This window comes from Miniopterus schreibersii, assembly GCF_964146895.1.
Source record: "Miniopterus schreibersii genome assembly, chromosome: 11".
Lineage (NCBI taxonomy): Eukaryota > Metazoa > Chordata > Mammalia > Chiroptera > Miniopteridae > Miniopterus > Miniopterus schreibersii.
In genome coordinates, this window is record NC_138111.1 from 44,887,051 (window position 1) to 44,912,226 (window position 25,176).

At 40.4% G+C, this 25,176-nt stretch overlaps 1 protein-coding gene across 8 annotated transcripts; it reads right to left on the reverse strand.

Annotated features, from left to right (window-relative positions):
- Positions 1–1,457: 1,457 nt before the first annotated feature.
- On the reverse strand, positions 1,458–25,176 carry PLGRKT (plasminogen receptor with a C-terminal lysine). 8 transcript variants are annotated; one of them, XM_081151328.1, is made up of 7 exons: positions 25,065–25,151; positions 21,761–21,847; positions 19,420–19,487; positions 14,016–14,209; positions 5,483–5,613; positions 4,806–4,915; positions 1,607–1,997 (listed from the first exon to the last, which is right to left on the reverse strand). In XM_081151328.1, the coding sequence occupies exons 4-7, from the start codon at positions 14,016–14,018 to the stop codon at positions 1,876–1,878; spliced, it is 366 nt and encodes a 121-aa protein (XP_081007454.1). In that variant the 5' UTR covers positions 14,019–14,209; positions 19,420–19,487; positions 21,761–21,847; positions 25,065–25,151; the 3' UTR covers positions 1,607–1,875. The 8 variants fall into 8 exon arrangements, with proteins under 8 accessions (XP_081007448.1, XP_081007455.1, XP_081007454.1 ...); XM_081151329.1 differs by lacking the exons at positions 14,016–14,209; positions 19,420–19,487 and adding an exon at positions 23,380–23,466 and having other exon boundaries at positions 1,583–1,997; positions 25,065–25,162; XM_081151326.1 differs by lacking the exons at positions 14,016–14,209; positions 19,420–19,487 and adding an exon at positions 23,380–23,512 and having other exon boundaries at positions 25,065–25,154.

The following is a 25,176-nucleotide window of genomic DNA, read 5'->3' on the forward strand; positions in this document are numbered from 1 at the left end:
GTGGAACTTTAGGTAAACCACTACGAGCCTCCATTTTCTCAGCTGTAAAATGGGGCTTAGACTAGACCATTTCTAAGGGTCTTCCTTCCTTAACATTTTGACAATATAGTTTCAGTATTTGTCACTAAAACTGTTTTGAGTGGATTCTTTTACAAAGTGCAGTTAACTACTATCATAAAAGACCCTTCAGCATTACCCTTAAACACAAACCCAGTTAGGTGGAACACCATATAAACTTGATTTGTAATTTTAGTCCCTATAGGATAGACCACAACCTCCTAGTTGTTACACCTAAGGAGTTGAGTTGTGCCTTTAGGCTTTTTTCTTAACAAGTCCCCCAGGTAAGGAACCTCCTGCGCCAGGCAAACCTAATAACCAGCAGCAACTCCCTGGACTTGGCACACATGGGCCTGCCTTTAATCATTCTCCTTCTGCCAAGGGTGCACTTCCTCTTCACCTCCTTGTCTTCATGGAGAACTTCAATGCATCCTTCAAGACCTGGCCCAAGGTTCTCTTCAACTCTGATTGTATCAAAGCCGCATGTTAATATGTCATCAGCTGCTTGAGGGTGCGAGCCATGTATTTGTGCTTATTTCTCCCCTTCAGATTTTATCTCCTGTTCCCCCTGTTCTTCTTTCTATTCTTGGCAAGTCTCAGAGGCTTTCCTCTGGCTCTTCCCTTTGCTTAGAAATCCCTTCCCTGTCCCCATACCTGCTTTTCATAGGATTGGCTCATTCATCATTCAGCTCTCAGCTCAAATGTCACCTCTGCACAGAAGCAGTCTTTACTGTCCCAGATCTCAAGTAGCCTCCCTACCAACATCCTCCCAATCGTTCTCTTATCATCCTGTTTCTTTTCTATTGAGGTATTTGTCACCATCAGAAATGATCTTGTTTATTTCCATGTTTATTTGTTCCCCTCCCAGTTCACCTCTCACTGGAACACATCCCTCTGCCTGGGATGCAGTGACCTCGTCTACTTATTCACTCCTGTAGCCCTAGTGCCTACAACAATGCCAGGCTATAGTAAATATCAATAAATATCTTTGGAATTAATATATATTATGTAGTGTTTGCAACTATAGGAAAGGGTATAAATTGGATTATTTTAGGAATATAGGTTTCCTGGTGAGTGGAAATAAGATGGGCACCCTAATCAACCTCCCCCTCTGTCCTTCCTCTCTAGCAACTATGCCCCGAGTCACTATTTTAATGTTTTTGCCTTTTGTCTTTCACATCATGTCAAGAATGCATTAAGGCCTAGCTTTTTCAAGGCCTTTTAGAGCATAGCCACTGGAGCCAAACTGTCTAAGTTCAAGTCCCAGTTCTGTCTACCTTGGGCAAGTAATTCAACCTTTCTGTGCCTCAGTTTCCAGATCCATGAAATGATGCCTACATGATGGGATTGTTGGAATGATTACAAGGATATATACAAAACACTCAGAACAGTGCCTGGCTGTAGTAAGCACAATATACATTTTAGTCATTAATATTAGTTGTTTCTGTCATGTGGAGACGGGACACAATTGAGAAATCCAAATAAAAGACAAATGTGATGGGGTAAGTGTGTGAGACAGAGAAATGAGAGCAGTAGTATATTTGTTTTTCAGGAGTTCAAAACAATATAGTTTATTAATTTTACATTTAGATATTTGTAATATACATATATAGGAAGTCTGAAAGCTATTTAGAGTACCTCCTTTTTTGTTGAATGTTATAAATTTTATTTTTAAAATAGCTTAACAAAACTGATCTTGCATTTTAATATTTTACAATAAAATCCGTTATATCAAAATCTTGAGCATTTAAAAAACTGTAAAAACCATGATTCAAGTCAACAATTTTGTGTTTTGAGATTCGGTGGGTAAACATGGTATCATTTGTCTATGAAGAATTTACTTTGTTCCCTTCTGGCTTTTTCAAGGCTTTCAAAAGTAATCATTCCTTTTGGCAGCTGTAGCTTACTCTTCTCTGTTTCCAGTATGTTCTCGGCTTCACCTTAAATAAAGTACAAACATATGCAAGGTAACAAAAGGGATATCGGCATTTTGTGAGAAGGCCTATGTGCTGTGTTCCAGTGACAAGCTGTCACACTGATTGGGGGACATCCTACAGTCTTACAGTTAAATATTTCACCCATTGTCCTCAGGAGAAGTGACCTCCCAAAGGAAATACAGTGATGAATTCTGAAGACTCGCAGAGAGATAAATCAGATGCTAGGGATTTTAACAGATAACAACATTTTAAAATGTAGAAGAGAAAGCATACCAAGTAATATTTTATTTTTCCTTGATGGAAAGTCAGGATGATAAGTATTAGTTGTGTCTGGAGGGATCTGAGGCAGTCCTCTTCCTATTGCCTCTTAATGTACCATAAGCGACATGAGAGAAATAAAATTTACTAAAAATTCTAAATTTTTAGGAAAGCTGATCTTTGACCTGAAACTACTTGTAAATACCCCAAATAATATTAAATATTCTTTAGTCTGTATACATACATACCTACATACACATCTACACATTTTTATAAACAATTCCTCTTAGATAACAGCTAGTAATTTCTTGGGCTCATTGATATTTGTCAGCTTTTTTTTTAATCCTCAGCTGAGGGTATTTTCCCCCCCATTGCTTTTCAGAGGGAATGGTAGGGAGGGAGAGGGAAAGAGAGGAAAAGAGAGGGGGTAGGTGGGCGGGGAGGGACATCGATTGGTTGTCTCCCACACGTGCCCTGACCAGGGCTGGGGATTGAGCCTGCGACTGAGGTCCGTGCCCTTAGCCACAATCAAACCCAGGACCCTTTAGTCCGGGGGCCGACATTCTAACCAGTGAGCCAAACAGGCCAGGGTGAGTTGACATATCTTAATACCACGGATTTTCATGAGGCACTGAGAATTCTAATGTCCATATAAAACAAAAGGACACACTTGAGCTCAGACTAATGAATCCTTAAGCAGATGAGTAATGTGAAACTGAGCTGGTTACTGAAATGGGTTTTAACATTAGTAAATCAGCTGTGTACAGTTAATTTCCAGCTTCAAATGGGATTGAACTCCAAAAATTAATTTGTAGATCAGTGTTTTAGTTCTTGGAATACATTTTCCCATAGTAATAATGCTGTAAACCAATTTCTAGGCCATCAACAAGGAACTATTTAGCCCACAATATAGCTGAACTATGATACCAATAATGCCTGACCACAAAGGGCACTTTTACATAGTATCTATGTGGAAATATATTTCTATTTTCAAATGGGCATTTTTAAGAACATATAATTCCTTCATCTCCCCAGGCCTAGGACTGAGATGTTCTACTCCCTACTCCCAAGCCTGTGCCTCCTCCTTTCATCCCAAAGCAGTCCCCACAGAGCTGCAAGGATGGGCCCACAGCCCAGGAGAAAGCAGGATGGCAAAAAGGAAAGCTTGGGAAAATACTGTTTCGTGTTCTCTGGGTTAAAGGCTCGAAAAGTGGGGACAGAGGGATCCTCATGTGAGTGTAGCTCTCAAAGAAGTGGTGGGAATTTGGAAGACATGAATCCCTAGACTAATGGGAAACTATCTTCCTGGGACAAGAATGGCTTCTGTGGCAGCAGTCTATTTGCTAGGACAGTGAGAGCCAGGGTTCTGAGAGAGCAGCACAGTGCTGGTGAATATTTAACAACCAGCTCTCTGGGGGAAAATGTAAATAAGTTTATTATTTACATAAGTTTATTAGAGATGTTACTTAAAATATATGTGGCACACTATTTATAAATAATAAAATGTACAACACATTGGGCATAAATTCCATATAGCAAATTGATTCTTACAGAATGTTTTCATTGGTTTTTGCTGAACTCTTGTAGTCACACCTTAGCAGTTGATGAATGAACATGATTCCAATATGAATGATGGTTGGTGTTTCCATTTACATTAATGAGTACGACAAAAATGAAACAATGACCTATGTCAGAACCTCAGTCGTTTGAGAATGATGTGAACAACTTTGCTAAATCAGTTTTTTAAATATTGGGAGAATATTTCCTCATTTTTTAAGCTATTCACAATGTAATAGCTATGAACACAACACACTTTTAAGCGTAATCTGCATTATTAACATATTCTTCATCACTATCTAAGTCTAGACCATGGGTTGGCAAACTTTCTTAAAGAGCCAGACAGTAAATATTTTAGGCCTGTGAGGCCTTTCATCTCTGTTGCAATAACTCAGCTCTGTCACAGTAATGGAAAAGCAGCCAACGACAACTCAGAAATAAATGGACATGTCTGTGTTCCAATAAAACTTTATTTTCAAAGATAGGTGGTCAACCCACAGGCCATAGTTTGCCAACCCCTAGTCTAAGCAATCAACAAAAAAATAAGTCAAGGCTTGATTTGACATTTGCAGATTTCCATGGTGTAAATACTCCATGATCAACTTCAGGGTACCAATGGGATGTCACTAAAGTTGGAGTTGTATCTGTATTTTATTGTATTGTATATTATAATCTGCATTTCTACCATACAGATACCATAGATACTCATAACTTAAGAGTATAGATATATATAACCTAAAAGTGTAGATTATAATGTAATAATTAGAAACTGATCAGTTCTGTGTACTTTTTACCATTGTTTTTAATATAATTTAATGTTTATTTCTGTAATTTTTTCATTGTAAGTTTATATAATTTAATTTTTAATAATTATTGCATTTAACAACCAGGGAGAGGGTCTTGTCAGAACCTACCTAAGTCAAGGGATCATAAGGAGGGGATCCTTTAACCAGATAATAAATCAAAAATAGAGAGTCTGGTTTACCAAAGACTTACCTTTCATTCTTTGTAGAAGGTTTCCATAGCCCAAGTCATACTGGTAGCTAAAGACAAAGCCTAATGGAATGCAAGGGAAGAGGAAGGCTGGATTCTTCCTTTTTATTGCTCTGGTTTAAGAACAAAGAAGAATAAATATCAAGAAGTGACATATAAATACATATCTCTATACTCAATGAAAAATTTTTTATCTGCATTTTAAAAGAATGTGCATTTCTAAAGTTACTGAATTCGTTTGCGTCTTCTTCGGAAATAGGATTTCCTTACCCATAACTCCTCACAGGCTCTGCAGCTCTCCAGGGCAGGCAGGGTCTTTGACTTGCTCATATGTATTTGATGCTGAGGCTCAAGTTACTCACTTTATAAACAGTGATAAACCATTTTAGGGATTGTAGAGATAAACTTGTAGAAGCCTCCTCCTATCTCAGTGTCAAGTTAGTTCTCTAACTTATAAAATGGAGAAAAGGACAGAGGAAATCAAAGAAACTAAAGGCAGAATTAACTATTACCCTGTTTCTACAGAATTACTTCTGAGTACTAAACTATAATGGATTGCTTTGTTTATATAATAGTATTTGGACCGAAGTCCTTTCTTGGCCAACTTAATAATAATATGATAACGGCAAAGACAAAAATAAATTATTTAAGGAAAATTTTAAAGTAAATAACAAACATACCCAGCTGTTAAAGAGATGGCTGCAATGCCAAAAAATGTTCCAAAATATTTGATGAATTCCCGAGACCAGGCAACCTGCATGGCCATTTGTCTTTCTCTCATTTCATTCTGCATCATTAGCTGCCTTTCCAGCTGAGGACAACACAAAAGAAAAAGTGTGGTTATTCATCTTTTTAACCTGAGCATAGTTAATAATCTGCTTTTCCAGTGTTTTTCATTCTTTAATTTCTTTGATTCATCTTTTTTAATTTTTTTATTCTCAATAGACTTTTACTAAGGTCGCTCTGGAAAACTATTAACAACTGTTACTTTGGCAGTGAAATCTTCCTGGAATACATACAGAATAGATACGATATTCTTTTTCTGTGTCTTGAGGTATTGAACACACCATGGTCTCAAGCTTTTATCCAAGCCTAATATATATATGGTCAGATTATAACACATGTGAGGAAAGATCTATGTGCCTTTAAATGCTGATATATCTTATTGGCCTTTATTACAAGTTGGACTGAAAAAATTTTGCCTTCCAAATCCATCCAACTCCAAATTGAAATTCATTTGGAGTATCATCAGGTCCATTTCACACCATGATATAATGGTAGAGGGGTATTATTTAGAGACATCAATAGAGATTTTTATTTGCGACAATTTTCTTGTTGCCCCAAGTCCTTCACCACTTCAGTCAGTGCTTTTCATTGCTTTGAAGCAGAAAGCAGATACAGCTCAGAACACAGAAGACTTAATTTCTGCATGGATTTTTAGAAAACACAGAAGCAGCAGCAACCTGAACGCCCAAGCCCATTATTTTGAGAGAGTCAGATTCTTGGGAGAGAAAAGTTGTCATTCTTAATTCTAAAATCTTGGCACAGTATATTATTAGTAAAGCACAGAGGAAAGCAAGCGTAGAATTCATGATGTAAACCACAGGGTGGGGAGAAATGGAATAATAATATGATTCAGTTTCCCTTCCTTATCTTCTTTCTACTGTGGGAAGAAACTGGGAGAGGAGAATGAGATTTTAGATACAAAGATAGGGCTTGGCTCCTTGGCCCCTCTTGAGGTTTGAAGCTCTAGGGCATGTGGTGGATTTGGGGTTGGGGGCCCCAAACATTTGTTTGTCCTATTAGCACACATAGGTTTTTCTGTATCTCTAGGCATCATTTCTTCTTCTTCAGGTCCAAGAACCATCTCTTCTTTTTCATCACTATCAAAGTGCCATTCCTGGTTAATTTCATCGTTGGCAGACCTTGCACTGGACGTAAGCAGGCTCTTTAGGGGTTAAGATTGACCCTTCTTTGTCAAGGTAAAAATCTAGAGGAATGTGTTTATCTTCCCCAGACTCCCAAGGCTGCCAGCAATCCTTGGAATCTCCTGGCTTGTGATGCAACCTTGAACCTCTGCCTTCACTCTCACGTAGCCTTCCTCTCCGGGTCTTCTCATGGCCTTCCTCTCTGTAAGAATTCTAACCTATTTTTGTCCAACCCTGTATATGCTCAGATTGTGTAAAATATGTGTGATAACTAGATTGGCTCCCCAAATTATTTCATGCATAGATGGAGGGGAAATCTTCAAACCCTTTTTAAATGTAATAGACATCATACCACTCTTTTTTTTTCAGTATTACTACTCCATTATTTAATCCAAGTTACTATTATTTGAAATAATGCTTATTCTAAGGTACATTAGAAGGCAAACACCAGTGATGGAGTACACTAATTTGAATTTTTGAATCATTATTGGTGGGTTAAGTTGTTTTTCTCAGCTTATTGAGATATACTTGACATATAACATGTAAGTTTAAGGTACACTATGTGATGATTTGATACACACATATATTGTAAAATGTTTAGCACAATAAGGTTAGTTAACATATCCTTTACCTCACATAATTAGTACCTTTATTGTTATTGTGATGAAACCATTAAAGTTATATTCTCATAGCAACTTTCAAATATAAAAGACAATTCTGTTAACTACAGTGAGCATGCTGAACATTAGATTCCAGGAACTTACTAATCTTATAACTGAAAGTTTGTACCCTTTGGTCAACATCTCCCCATTTTCCCCATCTCTAAGTCCCTCATTAAGTACCTTTCTACTCTTTGTTTCTATAAGTGTGATGTTTTTAGATTCCACCTAAAAGTGAGATCTTTCAGTATTTGTTTCTCTGACTTTTTTCATTTAGCACAATGTCCTTAAGGTCCATCCATGTTGTCACAAATGGCAGGATTTTCTTCTTTTATGGCTGAATAATATTCATAATATTCATATGTGTGATAGTCACATACATATAATATAATGAACAGAAAAGAAAATTTTAAAGTTAGTCATACAAAAAAAATTCAATTATATATACATCACATTTATTCATTGATTTATCCCACCAGGTTTCCCTCACCAGTCTCTTCTTTTTTGACAATAGCCATTCTAACAAGTGTGAGGTGATCTCTCATTGTGGTTTTAATTTGAATTTGCCTGATGATTAGTGATATTAAGCACCTTTCATGTACCTATTGGCCATTTTTATGTTTTCTTTGGGAAAAAGTCTGTTTAGGTGTTTTTCCCATTTTAAAATTAGATTGTTTGTTTATTTTTTATTGAATGTATTGGGATAACACTGGTTAATAAAATTATATAGGTTTCACACCGGCTAGTGGGGCTCAGTTGTTTGGAGCATCATCCTATACACCAAAAGATGGCAGATTTGATTCCTGGATAAGTTGAACTAAAGTTTCTAAGAGAAAGCAAAGATGAAACAAACACTGAAAAGATAACCTGCAATTGTACATACTAGCCTAACCAGGCATCAAAACATATTAAAAAACATCTATAATTATAATAGTGCGGCACTGGTATGAAGAGATAAATTGGAGAGTTGAATAGCATGTCCAAGTACATATAGAATCTTAATAAAGGTGACATCTCAAATTCACTGGAGGAAAAGATGGATTTTTTAATAAATGTAGGTACTACGAGGTGGTGACTTGGGAAAAGATAAAATTAGATCCATATCTCACACCATATATGAGAATAAATTCCAAATGGATTAGAGATCTAAATATAAATAAATAAAGCTATAAAAGTACCAGAGAGAGACATGATGACTACCACTTTAACTTTGGTATAGGAAAAAACTTTCTAAATTACTAAAAATGCAGAAGCAATAAAGTAAATGATTGTTAATGTGAACACATAAAAATTAAAAAAAAAAATTCATGCAAGAAAACCCCTCCATAAACCAAGTCAAAGGCAAATGACAATCTGGGAGAAAATAATGGTAATATATTTCCACAGACAAGAGGTCAATATCCCTAATGCATAAAGAACTCTTAAAAATTAAGGGACAGAGCACAAAAAAACCAATGAGCAGACAATTTACAGAAACAAGATATATGAAAGGCACTCAAACATGTGAGAAAATGTTCAAGTTTACTCATATTAAGTAATGCAAATTAAAACAAGACTTAGGCCCTGGCCAGCATGGCTCAGTGGTTAGAGCATTGGCCCACGAACCGAAGGGTCGAGGGGTTTGATTTCTGGTCAAGTACATGTGCCTGGGTTGCAGGTTCAGTCCCTGGCCCCGATCTGGAAGTGTGCAGGAGGCAACCAATCAATGTGTCTGTCTCACATCGCTATTTCTCTCTCTCCTCCTCCTCCCTCCCTCCTTTCCACTCTAAAAAAAATCAAAATCAGTAGAAAAATGGACAAGCAAAAGTAAGACTAAGATACCATTTTCTTGCCCATGGCATGGGCAAAAATTAAAAAGCAAGACCATAAACTCTGTTGGTGAGACTTTGGGAGAACAGGCACTCTTAAACTGGTACAACCCTTTGGAAGGGAAATGTGGCAATACCTAACAAAACTATCTAGCACCTGCCTTTGACCCAGCATCCCACTTCTAGAAATCTACTCTGAAGATATACCTCCAATAGTACAAAAATGTGAGAGCACAAGGTTATTTATTGTAGCACTGTTTATAATAGCAAATACTGGAAATAATAAGTTTCTATGGTGGGCAGAATAATAATACTCCCCACCCCCACACACCAAAGACATCTATGTCCTGAACCTGTCGATATATTACTTTACAGGACAAATAGGGAGTTTGCAGATGTGATTGACTAAGATTTGAGATTATCCGGGATTATCTAGATGGGCCCAATGTAATTACAAGGGTCTTATAAATGAAAGATGGAGGCAAGAGAGTCAGAGTTAGAGAGACATGAAGATGCTACACTGCTGGTTTAGAGAGGGAGGAAGGGGACATGAACCAAGGAATTCAGGTGGCCTCTAGAAAAGGCTTCCCACTGTCTGAGAAATAACTTAAAAATAAAGAAAGGGAAAGGCTGGAATGAAATGTCAGTCTGAGTTGGAACCAGAGGTGTCAGTACAAACTCATGGTTTAAAATACAGGGTGGAGCAAAAGTAGGTTTACAGTTGTGAGTATGCAAACCACAGTTTACTCTTGTATTATTATTTATTAATGATTATATTCTTTTTTCATATCAACAACTGTAAGACTACTTTTGTCCCACCCTGAATATATACTTACAGGTAGATGTAAAAATAGGTGTGAGTGTATGCATATGCACAGGTTGGTATACGTACATGTTCTTGCTGAGAGGATCTAGAAACAATGGCCGTAGCAATAAGCACACCAAGAGCCCTGATCTTGATTTCTAAATACAATTCTTCAGCAAAAAAAACCAGGACTCCTTGAATAAGTGGTTAATTCTAGGTCTGGGGCAGAGGCAATATATGTGGAATATCTTACGATCACAGAAAATAATCAACTATTCAATAAAAGATGGGATGTATCAAAAGGACTTGGGAGCCAACTAGGAGTTCCCAATAGCCAAAAGAATTTAAGTCATAAAATAAATAATGATGGTACTAGATTATAGCCCATAGAATAAAATGTACATGACATTTATATAGCTAATATAATAAACATACGGAGAAGATGCAGCTTCTCCAATGAACAAACGTAGGTGAAATGAAGGAGATTTAAAAGATCACAAGTATGCAAACACCACAGTAATAACTGTTGCATGTAAGATCCCACCAACGGATGCTAAAATGAGTGGGCAAAAGATTGAGGAGAAGCAAGATATTAACAGTCTCAAAGTATCTATTCAAATATATCTATCAGTTAGAAAAGAAAAAAGAGTAACTTGACAGTGGAGAAACCTGGTGGACACCACCTTAACCAAGAGATCAAGATTAACATCACCAGAAATACGACATAAGATCAGGTGTCCTCTGGCATGATGCAATGACGAGACACAATAGCATTCTGTGGTTTAAGAATCATATGCCCAAGAAACCCCAAAAGCCATAACCTCAATCTAATCACGAGAAAACATTGGAAAAACCCAAGATTAGAGAACTTCTAAGTAACTGACCAGTGCTTATCACAAGTGCATATCATGAAAGCCAAGGAAAGAATGAGGAACGTCAGAGACAGAAAGAGACCAAGACACAACAGTGAAGTGCAATATAAGATCTTGGATTGGATCCTGGAACATGAAAGGACATTATGAGAACAACTGGTGAAACTTCAAAAGGATCAGAAATTCAGTTAACCGTGTTACACTCCTGCTCATTTCCTGGTTTTCATCATTCTCAACTATCAACATCAGCTAGACAGGGCCCTCATAAACTTTCTATACTAGTTTTGCAACATTTCTGCAAATCTAAAATTCTTGCAGCTAAATAGTTCTTAAAATGTGGAGTCATTATTCTGCATTTAGTAAAACTATTCAAGAATAAAGACACTGGGAATTTTTCCCCTATGTAAAATATTAAGGATGTTTATAGAGGCTACTCTCTCTCAAATCCTCCTCTCCCTGCTGCCCTGCATTCTTAATGATCTTCAGGAAGAAAATGAAGTAGAAATAAGACACATGTAAGAAGTCTAAAGATTTTAACAGCAGCCTACCTGAAATTCTTTTTAGAATAAGGTGGGGCATGTGCACATATTATGAAGCTTTATAGAGAAACAGAAATAATTGTTAAAGCTATAGGATCATGTCCTAATTAATAGTTTTGTGACCCAACTCTCTATATACTAGATATTCATGAAATGCTGTACTGAGTTAATTAATCAATGACCTCTCCTGCTCAAGCCATGACAACTAAAGTGAATTAAAATTCACTGTGATCAGATTTATGAAAACAGAATTCTAGTTGAGGGAGGAAAAGAAAAAGGAAATCTTTCTGCCAGTCCATGAGCGGATTTAATGGTCTCATTTAAGTTTATGAACAAACCAAAACCCAGTGTGTCCCCTTTGGAGAACTGAGTGCAGAAAGGGCGCTGGACCCACTGTCCCCATGGAAGGGCTAGGGAGCAAGGGATCAGCTTGGTGGCTTGACCTTTCTTTGTCATTTGTTTACCTTTGTAGAAGTAAGTGCCTGTGGCACCAACGGCCTTTATGAGTTATTTTACTTTCATTTCCTACCATGCCTGAATATAGACCACATCCAGAAAATTAAGTCTTGAGAGGATTTTCATTAACTCCCCTGAGTGAGTCCAGACATGTTCATACCTTGCCTCATCTTTAAAGAGACTTGCTGAACATTTTTAGCAGCCTCTTTTAAAAATCAAGCAACTCATTATGTTCTTTGCATTTAGATCCAATCCTTCATGATGCAGTTCAATCAACTTATTTCCATCTGTTCCAACTTTGGGAGAGAAAACAACAGCAGGCTGGCACTATTTTAAACATTTTGGTGGTTCCTCAAAGTTCCACATAAAATCATTATATGATCTTGCAATTCCACCCCTAGGTATGTATTGAAAAGAACAGAAAAGCAAGTGTTCAAACAAAAATGTGTACAAGAATTTCCATAGCAGCACTATTCTCAATAGCCAAAAGGTGAAAAGAAGCTTAATTTCTATAAACCAATGAATGGATAAATAAAATGTGGTATATCCATACAATGTAATGTTATTTAGCCATAAACAGGAATGAAATACTCATACATGCCACAATATAGATGAACCCCTGATAGATTACGCTACGTTAAGAAGTCAGACACAAATGACCTTGTTATGTGAATTCTCGTATATGAAATGTCCACAATAGGCAAATCCATAGAGACGGAAAGCAGATTATTGGTTGGCAGGAGTTGGGCGAAGAAAGGGGATGGGAGCTGACTGCTTAATGGGTATGGAGTTTCCTCTTGGGGTGATTTCATGTTATGGAACTTAATGGCGATGATGGTTGCCCAACAGTGTACATGTACTAAATGTCACTTAGTTGCACACTTTAAAATGGTTAATTTTATATTATATGTAGTTTATAATAAAATAAAATAGAAATACAATCAAAAGGGAAGTTCAGGAGAGAGATTACAGGTGAGGGGCATGGGGAGGCTATGCATAGGCTATGAGTGGGGTGGGGAAGATGAAGGTGAATGCAAGCCCAAGAGTTAGGCCATCGTAGCCGTCCCTGTAGCCCCCACTGTCGTGAACTTGTGTTGATCCTTCTACCTGTTTTGTTCAAGGCGCTTCTGGTTAAGTCCCCTGACTCTTCCAGTTCTTGAACCAACTCCCAGTTGCTTATCTTGCTTCCTACAGATACAGAATTGGCTGCTTTCCTCTCCTCTTCACTGCCTACTCTACATTTTGGGCTCCTTGTCACCACAAGACCCTCTATGAAGCAAACACTGTACTTTTTTGCTTCATTTCTTCTATTTACCCTTTGTATTGAGGTGACATTTATTGAGGAAAAGAGTCCAAGGTCATAGTAGGCTAAAGATATTAATAGGCATGGTGTTTCAGTCAGGGCTTTAAAAAATCTCCCCATTGAAGAACTTACAAAGACGTGTTGTCTTCCACGACAGTGGCCCGTTTCTTCCGTTCGCAGAGTCCTGCTCAGTCCTCAGGGCTCTGGGACATGAGGTCAATTCCAGCCTAGCTTTAGCTGTTTGGGTTCACTCCACATGTGAGGAAGAAGCCATGGATAGCTTCAGGGGTGTCGTGAGGACATAATTCTTCAGTTTAGTGGTGGGTTCATAGGTGTTCATTATGCTTCAAAACTTACAAGCATATTATCTAACATGATACTTTTCTTTCCAAAATAAGAATAGCTAAAACCCTAAGAATGATGCTAGAGTTTAGTTCCTTTCAATGGGGAACATTCACAGGACCAACCTGATCTTTCAAAATGGCTGTAGATGAGTATGTTTCTCTCTAAGCTTCCCCAGTTAGGATCAGAACTGAAGTAACTTTCGTGTTGGAAAGCTGCTTCAACCATGTTGATCTATATTCTCTTTGTCTCCTTTCTTGAAATTGGAAGATAAAGTATATCCTGATCAACAAGGACAACTAATCATCTTAACCAACACACATACTGAGAGAATCAGTTGGCATGGGCCCTGTGCATTCCTGTACTTTCTTGCTGGGTAGGCCAAGGATGCGGCCTGGCTGCCCTTTACCTGCGCCATTTCTCAGGGTTCTGTTTGCAGTGAGCAGTCTTGAGGGATGAAGTAGCCTCTTTTAGCAAAGAGCAGCCTTGCAGAGCACTCACCATAAAAGTGGTAGATTCCACAGCTCACTGTTCCTCAGTTAAGTCGCAAACCTGCTGCATCCACCTCAGCGTCCAGCCAGGCCCACCTCCATCCCTCCATGGGACTTGGGGCGCATAGAAAACACCTCACGTTCATGGTGAACCTGCTCATGCTGCTTGCTGCTGTGTAAGTAACAAAGTCTCCTGCAGCCTCCCTGAAACAGTACCAGGCTAAGCTGTTAACTCGCCAGTAGGGTAAATCCCAGACCCTTCCCAGGGCCTGCCTGCTTTGGGGACAAAGCTGAGATGCTCATAGAAACATGGCATTCTGGAAGACAAAGGACAAGAGCCCTCAGTGGTGGGTTACCAGATATAAGAAAACTCCCTGAGATCAGGTAGGAAACGCTCTCACCTAGGTGGTGGTGAGGGGGGGAGGGGAGGGGAGGGGTCTCTCGCTGTCCTAGGTGTTAAATGAGGCTGAGCAACAAAACATAGGAGCAAAACAGGCCACCCAGATGGTACTCTGGTTGTGGCACATTCTCCTCTGGGTGGGAGAAGGAAGGATGTTACCATGACAGTGGGGCATCAAGCCCCACACCTCAGCTGTGGCTCATGGGTCAAGGGGTCCCCAAAGCTGAAATAGTGGTGTCAGCATTGAGGTTACAGAACTTTAGGCAGACCACAAACATTAGAAACTTGTGTGTTGAGCCCAGTGGCGGGAGGCCCCGTGAAACAGAGTGAATGCAAAGGCTAATTACTGGCACCGGGCTGCTCTCTCCCCCTGTTTCTCTCCCAACTTCAGCTGCTTTAGGGAAGAAGCTGAATGTTCTGGGCAACTTCAGAGAGTGGAAAGGAGGGACTCAAATGTTTATGGCTCTGTTGGATGGAGGTACCCAAGTCTACTTATTCCCATGCAGATGGAGGGTGAGTTAAGCACCAGGTTGGCCCAAAGTGCTGAGGATACAGGTGTGGATGAAAATGAGGCCACCTACTAGACCTGACAAGCTCAGAGGAGGCGCCTGCATGGCAGGCCTTACAAACCCAGAGACTGAAAAAACCACATAGGATGGTCTGAACATAAAAATTCCTAACTAAATGTGGGTGATGGTGGTAGTCACATTCTAAGCCAGTATCTTCCTTGACAAAGGTCAGTCTTTTCCTTAATGGAGTGTGTCTATTGTCCTTTTGCATCTAAGATAACATACCTTTGAAATGTCAGAGTAATCATCTTTTCCAGACCCACTGCACCAGAGTAGACCACAGAGTCTCTCATCATTACCTCGTTCCCAGCATTCTATCTCTGTGCTGTAAATATGATTAACTATCCTGTACCCACGAATGTAAAAGAAATGTGTCTCTGCATTTTGCTTTTTGTCCAATCCCCAGATATCCCCTCTTTGCTTTCTCCTGCCCTCTTAATCTACCACCAATGGATTTCATGCAACCCTAGTTACAGCTTCTTCTTTTATTCTAATGTACAAAATAAGCCACAAAACTGCCATTTTCCAAAGCATTTTCTCAATCCGTTTAGATTTTGCTCCCCGGCAGTTGTCCTCAGTTTGGCTCAAGTAAACTCATAATAATTCTCTACAGTTTTGGAGGTTTCTTACGACACACAGGGCAAAGCAGTGGCATTAGTAGAGGCTAAAATAGTGATGCTCCTGAACCCCAGTGCTCTCAGTGGACAGGGGTGCACACAGGAATAAGGTGCACCCATGCTGGGACCCGGAGCCAAAGAGTAAAATGCTTCTTAGCTGCTTTGCACTCCCTAGTTGCCCCAGCTCACTGGGAGACAGCATAAACTCCTGAAACTGCTAAAATAACCCCTATATAACCTATGTTAAACTCTTTGGTCCATGTTCCCAAGGGGGGGGGGAGCAGTGGAATTCAACAGATAGGATTTGAACAAATAGGATTTGAACAAAGTTTGCAGTGAGGAAGGGAAATTTAAGGTTATCTTTGAGCTGCTTCAAGATCCTGCAGTTGTTTCCCCTGTTATTTAAGTGTATAATGAAACCCGTGTGTTACTTGCTTATACTGTGAATATTCACAGTGACGAGAGAACACCTTTCCATTCAAGGATTCCCTGACCCCTTCCAGGTTGTCTAATAGAAACAACATAGAGACCCAAAGAGAAAAACAAAAAATCACAGCTGATCCCCACAGAGGCCTAGTACTGCAGTGCCCCCTGCTGGACACAGGCACCAAATACATCCTGGAGCTGCCATAGCAAAGTACCACAAACTGAGTGGTTTAAGCAACAGAAATGTAGTCTCAGCTCTGGAGTTTGGAAGTCTAAAACTAAGGTGTCAGCAGGGTTGGTTCACTGCAGGCGCTGTGAGGGTAGAATCTGTTCAGGCCTCTCCCCTTGGTTTGTAAATGGCCAACTTCATATTAACATGGCATTGTCCCTGTATGCCTGTGTCCAAATTTTCCCATTTTATAAAGATGCCAGTCACCTTAATGACCTCATTTTAACTTGATTACTTCTGTGAAGCCTCTATCTGCAAATAAGGTGACATTGTGAGGCGGTGAGGGTTAGGACTTTAACATATGAATTTGGCGGGGTGGTGTCACAATTGAACCTGTAATATACCCCTTTCAATAATGTGAGGCAGCTGTTGGCCTACCATAGCGCTCTTGTTAAAAATGAACACCTGACCCATGGCAGTTTTGTGGACTCTCAGGCCTGACATCTCCATGTTGAGGTGGGTTAACTAGGACAGGACAAATACAACCTAAAGGCCTGTTTGCTGGTCAAATTAAAATGTATTTGAGGGCCTGGCTGGCCTGACTCTGTTATTACAATTTTGCATAAAGTAGTAGTAGTCCTTTGGGAAAAAGGTTATCCCATTCTGCCACCTGAAGCAAAGCTACTGGCTCAATGGAGCCCTTGGATTCACAGAGATTCTCCTAAATGCCTGGGCCTGTTTCACCTCTGATTCAGCTAAGCTGAAAACTGATGTTGCTGATAGTGCTCCTGCCAGCTAAGGTGATTGCTGGGATCAGTGGGTAGAAGTCAAGGTTGTTCTCAAACTTCTGGTCAGTTGGGCTGAGGGGCAGGGTGTCGGGAGGGGCAATCCGCCATAGGCCCTGAATGTCCCAGCACAATCTGCCATAGGCCCTGAATGTCTTGCTGGGTAGGCCAAGAATGCAAGACCCAGACTGCTCTTTGTTCAGGCCATTTCTCTGGGCTGTGTTTGCAGTGAACAACCCTGAAAAATAAGGTAACCTCCCCAACTCAGGCAGCTCACCATTCACTATAAGAACAGTGATTCCCTAAGCTCAGTGCTTCTCAAATGCTCCACAAACCCACGGAATGCCCAGCATCCATTTAAACACATCTTTGTTGCTTCTGTGAGACTTGAGGGGAATGGGAAATTGACACCAACCTCATGCTCATACTGCTTGCTGTGTTATGAGTAATTAAGTTCTCTGCCTCTGACATAGGTGTCTCCTGTATTCTGCCAGTATCCATGAAATAGTGATAGGCTAATTTGTTAGCTTGCAAATAGGGTAAAATCCCAGATCCTTCACAGATCCTGACTTCATGGGGACTGATGTAAGAGTAAAAGCCCTATAGTTTCCAAAGGTCTTGGACAAGGACTCTCTGAGGATGTGACATTCTTGGCTGGTGTGTATGCCTAATGTTTAGTCTTCCCTAGGTCACTCTGCTCTGTTATAGTAATTCAACTGCCCGTTCTTTCAATCGTTCCATTCCCCCAAAAGACATCATTATCCTGCACAATTATTACTCTTATTACTCTTTAATAACAATAATAGCAGCAGCAACAACTAATACTTATAGAGTGAGAGATTGTTCTAAAGACCTGAAGCATTGTTCTATATACTTTTTACATACTACCATCTTTACTCCTCAAAATAACCCTATGAAGGGGATACTATCATCTCCAGCTTACAGATTAGGAGACTGAGGCACAGTCATACAGTTAATCAGGGGTAGAGATGGGGCTCAACCCCAGGCAGTCTGACTTTAGTCCTCATTTTTAGCCACTCAGTATACTGCCTCAGAGTAGGACCTTCTTCTCTCAGAGCCATAATGAACCACAGAGGCCTAGAGATCTTTGTTTGAAATCTTAGGAAGATAATTCCAGTCAAACTTTTAACACTTGATTTTGACATACAACATTTAAAAATACTTTTTTGAAAACCTACATTAGGCAATTAGACAATCTTCTACTTTGCTTTGATCTTTTCTATCCAACCTATGTATAAATCCAGTGTCAAGTTTTCATACTCTCTGTATTAGTGTCCTATTGCTCTATCACAAATTATCAAACTTAGTTGCTTAAAACAACACAAATTTGTTATCTTACAGTTCTGGAGGTCAGAAGTCCAAAATGGGCTGGTGGTACTGCATTCCCTCTGGTGGCTCCAGGGGAGAATCCATATCCTTGCCTTTCCCATTTTATAGAGGCTGTCTGTGTTCCTAGGCTCATGGTCCTTTACTCCATTTTCAAAGCCAGCAGCAAGGCATCTTCAAATCTCTTTCTCTCTCCCCTTCTCTGGCCCTCTTTCCTCCCTTTCCCTTATAAGGACCCTTGTGATTACATTGGGCCCATCCAGATAATCCAGGATAATCCAGGATCTTCTCCATCTCAAGCTTCTTATCTTAATCACATTGCAAAGTCCCTTTGACATGTAAGAAAACATAGTCACAGGGGATCAGGATGCAGATATCTTTAGGGTGGTGGTGGTCTCATTCTGCCTATCCTTTATTCTAAGCAGCTGTCTCTTCCTCTAGTATGGAATTTTTAACACAAATACCTGGATTGGAGATTTTAAAAAGCCTATTCACTAGGTAATTAATAATCCATTTCATGTTGGCTTTGAGGATGGAGCCCCAAGAGCATTTTACCTTTAGGGGTCAAAGAGAATATATTGCTGGAGCACATGTGTCAGAAACTTCAACCACTGTAGCAACATAAGATCTTAAATTATTTAAAAATGTACCTGATTAAAGATGGCAATGGTCTGAGTGGAAGCTACACTGACACTCTCCTGGGACCAAACTGGAATTACAACTAAAATATAGAAAACCATCCTGAATAATCAATTGCAACTGAAGACAAGCTGGAAAGCACCCTCATAATGAAGGAAGAAAAGTGGAGACCACATAGAGACTGGTAGGAAGTGCAGAGGTGCAAGAGGGCTGGTTGGGCTCCCACAGGCAGCAGCTGAAGGTCCAGAGGGATATTTCAGCTGTGGAGGTTTCCTACTGAGGACTCTGGGGCCTAAAGTCCAGGCTGGGCTTCCCAGCCAAGAGCACCAGAACTGAGAAAGGTGCTCACATAACATCTGGCTGTGAAAAGCAGCCAGGTTTCTGCCTGCCAGGGAGAGACAGCTGGAAATGCAGGCACCCTCTTAAAGAGCCAAAGCACAAAGTTTCCTGTGCAGCACTCACCTTGGGCTCCTGCAGAGGGAGGGCAGAGTGGACTGGAGCTGTGTGAGGACAATCTAGGGTTGTGGGCTCTGGAAATAGAGATTAGAAGGCATACATCTGTATTCCTGTGCCAAGTTATTCCCCTATACTGCAGAGGAGGATATCTTTCTCAGGCAGACATTTTGCTGCTTTTGCCTGGGGGGGGTAAGGGGGAGGGGTAAGCAATTGCCCCACCCTGCTAGAAAACCTCTTTCCCTACCTAAGGAGTTTCCAAGCCTGAGGCTCATTAAGAGAATCAGATTAATCAGCCTGCAGCCAGAGGTGGAGCTCAGAGTGCTTTGAGTTTTTGCCTAATCTGCTTCTGGACCCAGGCCTTGGAAAAGCAGACTTTGGTGTGCACCTTGGTCCTGTCCAACCACACCCAGCCCCAGCAGAGGGGACCTCAAGCCAAGGGTTGTTGATAGCTCCAAACAAGGTACTCAGGGCCAGTCACAAACTGCGTCTGACATTGGCCTGCACCAGAGACCCTCCAAAAAGACTGAGAGTCCTAGTAGATCTACCTAATACATAGGCAGCCAAAATAGGGAGACAAAAAAACAAGCCCCAAATGAAAGAACAAGAGAAGTCTCCAGAAAAAGAGCTAAATGAAATGGAGATAAGCAATCTATCAGATATAGAGTTCAGCATACTGATTGTAAGGATGCCCAACAGCATAAAAAAAGATATGGAAACTATGAAGAAAATTAAGAATGACATAGCAGAAACAAAGAATACATTGGAAGGAATAAACAGCAGATTAGAGGAAGCTGAGGTTCAGGTCAGCAAATTAGAAGACAGGGTACATAAAAATCACTCAATCAGAAGTCCAAAAAGAAAAAACAATTAAAAACAGGAGGATAATCTAAGGGAGCTGTGGGACGACATGAAACGTAACAATGTTCGCATTTATAAGTCTGCCAGAAGGGGAAGACACAAAGCAAGGGATAGAGAATTTGAAGAAATAATGGCAAAAAATTCCCTGACCTGGTCAAAGAAAAAGTCACACAAGTTCAGAGAGTCCCAAGCAAGAAGAATCCAAAGAGGCCCATGCCCAGACACATCATAATTAAAATGCCAAGAATTCAAGACAAAGAGAGAATATTAAAGGCAGCTGGAGAAAATCAATCTGTTACCTACAAAGGAGCTCCCATAAGGCTGTCAGCTGACTTCTCATCAGAAACTCTACAGGCCAGAAGGGAATGGCATGAAGTATTCAAGGTAATGCAAAACAAGGATCTGAAACCAAGACTACTCTATCCAGCAAGACTATCATTCAAGATAGATGGTGAAATAAAGAGCTTCCCAGACAAAAAAGTCTCAAGGAGTTTATCACCACAAAACCAGCATTGCAGGAAATGTTAAAGCAACTGCTGTAATTAGAAGTAGAAACAGAGAGAGAGAGAGAAACATAGGCATAAAGAATTAAAATGGCAATAGATAAGTATACTTCTCCAAAGAAGACAAACAGATGGCCAAGAAACATGAAAAAATGCTCGAAGTCACTAATCATTAGAGATGCAAATTAAAACCACAATGAGGTATCACTTCACACATGTCAGAATGGCTACCATCAACAAATCAATGAATGACAAGTGCTGGAGAGGGTGTGGAGAAAAGGGAACCCTAGTACACTGCTGGTGGGAATGCAGACTAGTGCAGCCACTATGGAAAGCAATACGGAGTTTCCTTAAAAAATTAAAAATTGAACTGCCATTTGACCCAGTGATACCACTTCTAGGAGTATATCCTAAGAAACCCAAAACACCAATCACAAAGAACTTATGCACCCCTATGTTCATAGCAGCATTATTTACAATAGCTAAGATCTGGAAACAGCCCAAGTGCCCATCAGTAGATGAGTGGATAAAAAAGCTGTGGGACATTTACACCATGGAGTACTATATAGCTATAAAAAAGAAAGATCTCTTATCCTTTGGGACAGCATGGAGGGAACTGGAGATATCATGCTAAATGAAATAAGCCAGTCAGAGAAAGACAAGTACCACATGATCTCACTCATATGTGGAATGTAATAAACAAAATAAATTGATGAACAAAATAGATCCAGAGACACAGAAGCATGGAACAGACTGAGGGAATCTCAGAGGGAAGGCAGAGGTGGGGGAGTGGGTGGGGAGAGATTAATCAAAGAACTTACATGTTTACAAACATAACCCATGGACACAGACATTGGTATGGGGAAGGCTTGGGGGATGGGGTGGATGCAGGGTGGAGAGGATCAATGGGGGAAAAAAGGGGACATCTGTAATACTTACAACAATAAAGATAAATATAAATAAATAAATAATAAAATAAAATGTACCTGAAGTCGAGCATTCATAAGCATGAACTCCTGTTGGATTTTCATGTTTTCATTCAGAGATTTTGAAAATATAAACCCCATCTTGACCTAAAATATAAAAAAAGCAAAGAGGCTTGAAACAATATATTCTACATGCATCCCTCAAATGCTCTGCTTTGGGATATTGTGAGCGTATGACAACGTTAAAAACAAAAAAAAAGAAAAAACTCTGACCTGGGAACACAGTGTGGATTCTAGTCCTTGCTCCTAACTAGCTGTCTGGTTGTGGGCAAACTTAACTGCTTAACCTTCATTTACTAAGACCAGCTGATTGAACTAGATGGCTTCCAAAATCTTCTGCTTTGTAAGTATATGGCTCCATGTTTCCTGATTTTGTTTCCCACAGTAAATCTTGAAGAACTGAATACTTAAAAACTGACAGGAAAAAAACCCTCTTTTTTTTCTGAGGGGCAGGGTGAATACCAACTATCCTTTTACCTTCTTTGTTCCTGAGGGGTAATTCAGAAGATGCATTGTGCACTTTAAGGACAGATGTGTCTGTGCTCCTTGCATTTGTGTTTTAGGAAGTTTTAAGTATCTCAAGGTCGCTATATCAATACTCTTTTTGTAATCCCTGACCCTCTCCTACACACCCTCTATTTCCATCTACCTACTACTGACATCCCTTGGCCATCCTCCTCTAGCTTCACCATTGTTCTCTTCAGGTTACTACGGAAGTTCTCAAGGAGGAAAACATAAGGATAATTAAATGTCCTGGGAAATAAATATCTGTCCTGTATTTTGGCCAAAGACACACCCTAGAATTATAGGGGCCTCTGATCCAGAGTCAGCTTTAATGTTGGGAAGAGGCCAGTCACTCATCAATTTTTAAATGAATATATAGTACTGCCTTGTCTTACCTGACTTACTTAAGAGGTTCTTAAGTGGGCTGTCAGTTCTAGGTAGGCCAGAACTCTAATTTTTTGTTCTTAATCCAATTGGGTACGTACAGAAAACCTTCAGTTGTTGATTTTACTTTCAGAATGCAAAACTCAAGGACATTACAATTGCTCTACCTTCCTCAACAATGCTGCTGATTCTCTGGTAGGTTGTTGAGCAGGGTTATGAACCTTGGGCCAGAGTGGCCAATATTAATGCTTCTACTCAGGATTCACAGAATTCTGGGGGAAGCTATTGGTGCTCCTATTTTCCATATCCATATCAGGAAATCTTGAGTTCTGGCTAACTAGGGAGAAGAATGGAGGGAGGGTATTTCATGCCAGGTGGAATGGGTTATCCCTGCTATTAGGGCTCCAGGTAAGTGGGAACTTCAAGCCAGACTTCAGTGGCTTTTCTGTATTCTGGCCAAAGACACACCCTGGAATTACAGGGGCCTCTGATCCAGAGTCAGCATTAATGTTGGGAAGAGGCCCGTCACTCATCAGAGAGAAGAGGCAGGGCCCTGAACAGGCCTGGGAGGTCATGAGGTTTTCCTCCCAGTCTGCCACTGCCCCATTCCATCCTGTGACCAGAACTGGAGGTCACCCACTGAGAGGGGGAAGATCTAGCATAAATTCTTTCCTTTCTGCAAACTCTGACAGCCCCATGTCAATTGTCTCCAACAGCAGACCAGAACTTGCCTGAAGGCAGAAGCAATGTATTATCCATCTTGGCAGTCTCCACCGTGTCTCTTTCCCATAAAAGTTTGCAGAAAGCAACAAGTGATACTAGAAAAAGGGTAGCTCAGGTCACTTTCCATTTCTTATTTTTCTCCTGCATATAGGAGTGGATAATTGAATTTTTACATACATTGCAAACATTTATAAAGAGAACAATTGTCCTCTAATCCTATTCCTACACACACACACACACACACACACACACACACAGTCACAGAGCTGTGTTTCTTACAGTGCTCCTATTTATTAAAAGGTGGGATCTCCCCTGAAGTACAAGGAGAGTCCTCACGCCAGCCATCTAGGGAAAAAAAAACAACTATCTGGAAAGTTAGGATTTAGGTTTACCTCTTTCCGGGCCTTGCTCTCTTGGGTCTATATATTGTAATTTGGTTGTGTTAGGCAACACTCCCAAGGGTTAAAGCTAGAAGTCAAGCTAGAAGAGCTTTCCTGTGGTGCTGAGGGGTGTGAACCTGAAAGTGAGTGCACCACACCCTGTAAAGTACACTTTGGAGTTGAGTATTTTCAACTTTTCCTACCCTAACAAAGCCATTTTCCAAAGCCTGGGAGGTTTCTTAGGGTCTTCAGAATACTCTCAATCTTCTCTCTCCCACTCACAAAGTATATATTAGAAAAATAATGACTATCGTTCATACTACTCTATGATATATAGAAAAGTTGCTAAGAGAATAAATCCTAATAGTTCTCATTACAAAAAGGGAAAAGTTTTTTCTTCTTTCTTTTCTTTTTATTGTATCTATATGAGACGATAGAAATATATGTAAGTCAAACCATCATGCTGTATACCTTAACCGTATACAGTGATGTATGTCAATTATTTCTCAATGAAACTGGGGAAAGAAAATAAGTATGAGTGATGTTGCAATAGGGATAACTGAATTCACTCAATTGTATAAGGAGAGTTTTTCAAAGATTCCAACACTTTATCATTGGTGACAAGTTTCTTGACACTTAAAACTTAGACACCAGTGTGTCTCAGAGGGCTGAGAATGCTGAGCTCCCAATGACTGCATTCTTCCTTTGATTACTTCTGAGATGTTAAAAAGGACTCTTTAATACTCCAGCCCTGTCTCAGCTGTGCTACAGATTACAGCGGAAGGGGTATTTCTGAGGAGTGTTGGGGCTGCAACTTCCAGGCACCGCTGGGAATCTGGATTTGATTTTACTTATTTTTTAAAAAGGATAATCCTATAGCCCACGACCTCTGTCATCCAGATTTCTGCACTGACTCACTTCCTGGTCCAATTTCATATTAACTACCTACATTTATGACTGGTTGTAAAATTACAACAATTTTCAATAAGTCATTGCGTTCCACTTAAATTAGCCCACTTCCCCTGCAAACTCCAGCCCCTTACCTCACAGCTTCCGGAGGTTTTCCCTAATTTAACTCTACCCGCCCTTCAAGGACTGGATTCCCGTAACGGGTATTTCCCGGATGGTAGGCAGATTTACGTGGATAACGCCTTTACTTCCCCAACTCGATTACACCCTCAGGGGAAAGGCCAGGCTGCCCCAGCCACAGGAAGCGTCCTTTCAGGAACGAGGCTGAAGACACAATGGCAGGAAGCGCGCCGGGGGCGCGGATGCTCAGCGCCGGAAGACCTGGACCCCCGCGCTCCACCCACCTGCGGCCGCCGGGTCGCGCACAGCAGGCGTTCACTCACTGGGCGGCGGGCGGCGGAGGACCAGGGACGCCGTGAACCACGCTGAGGCCCTCGGATTTCCGGTCCCCGAGAC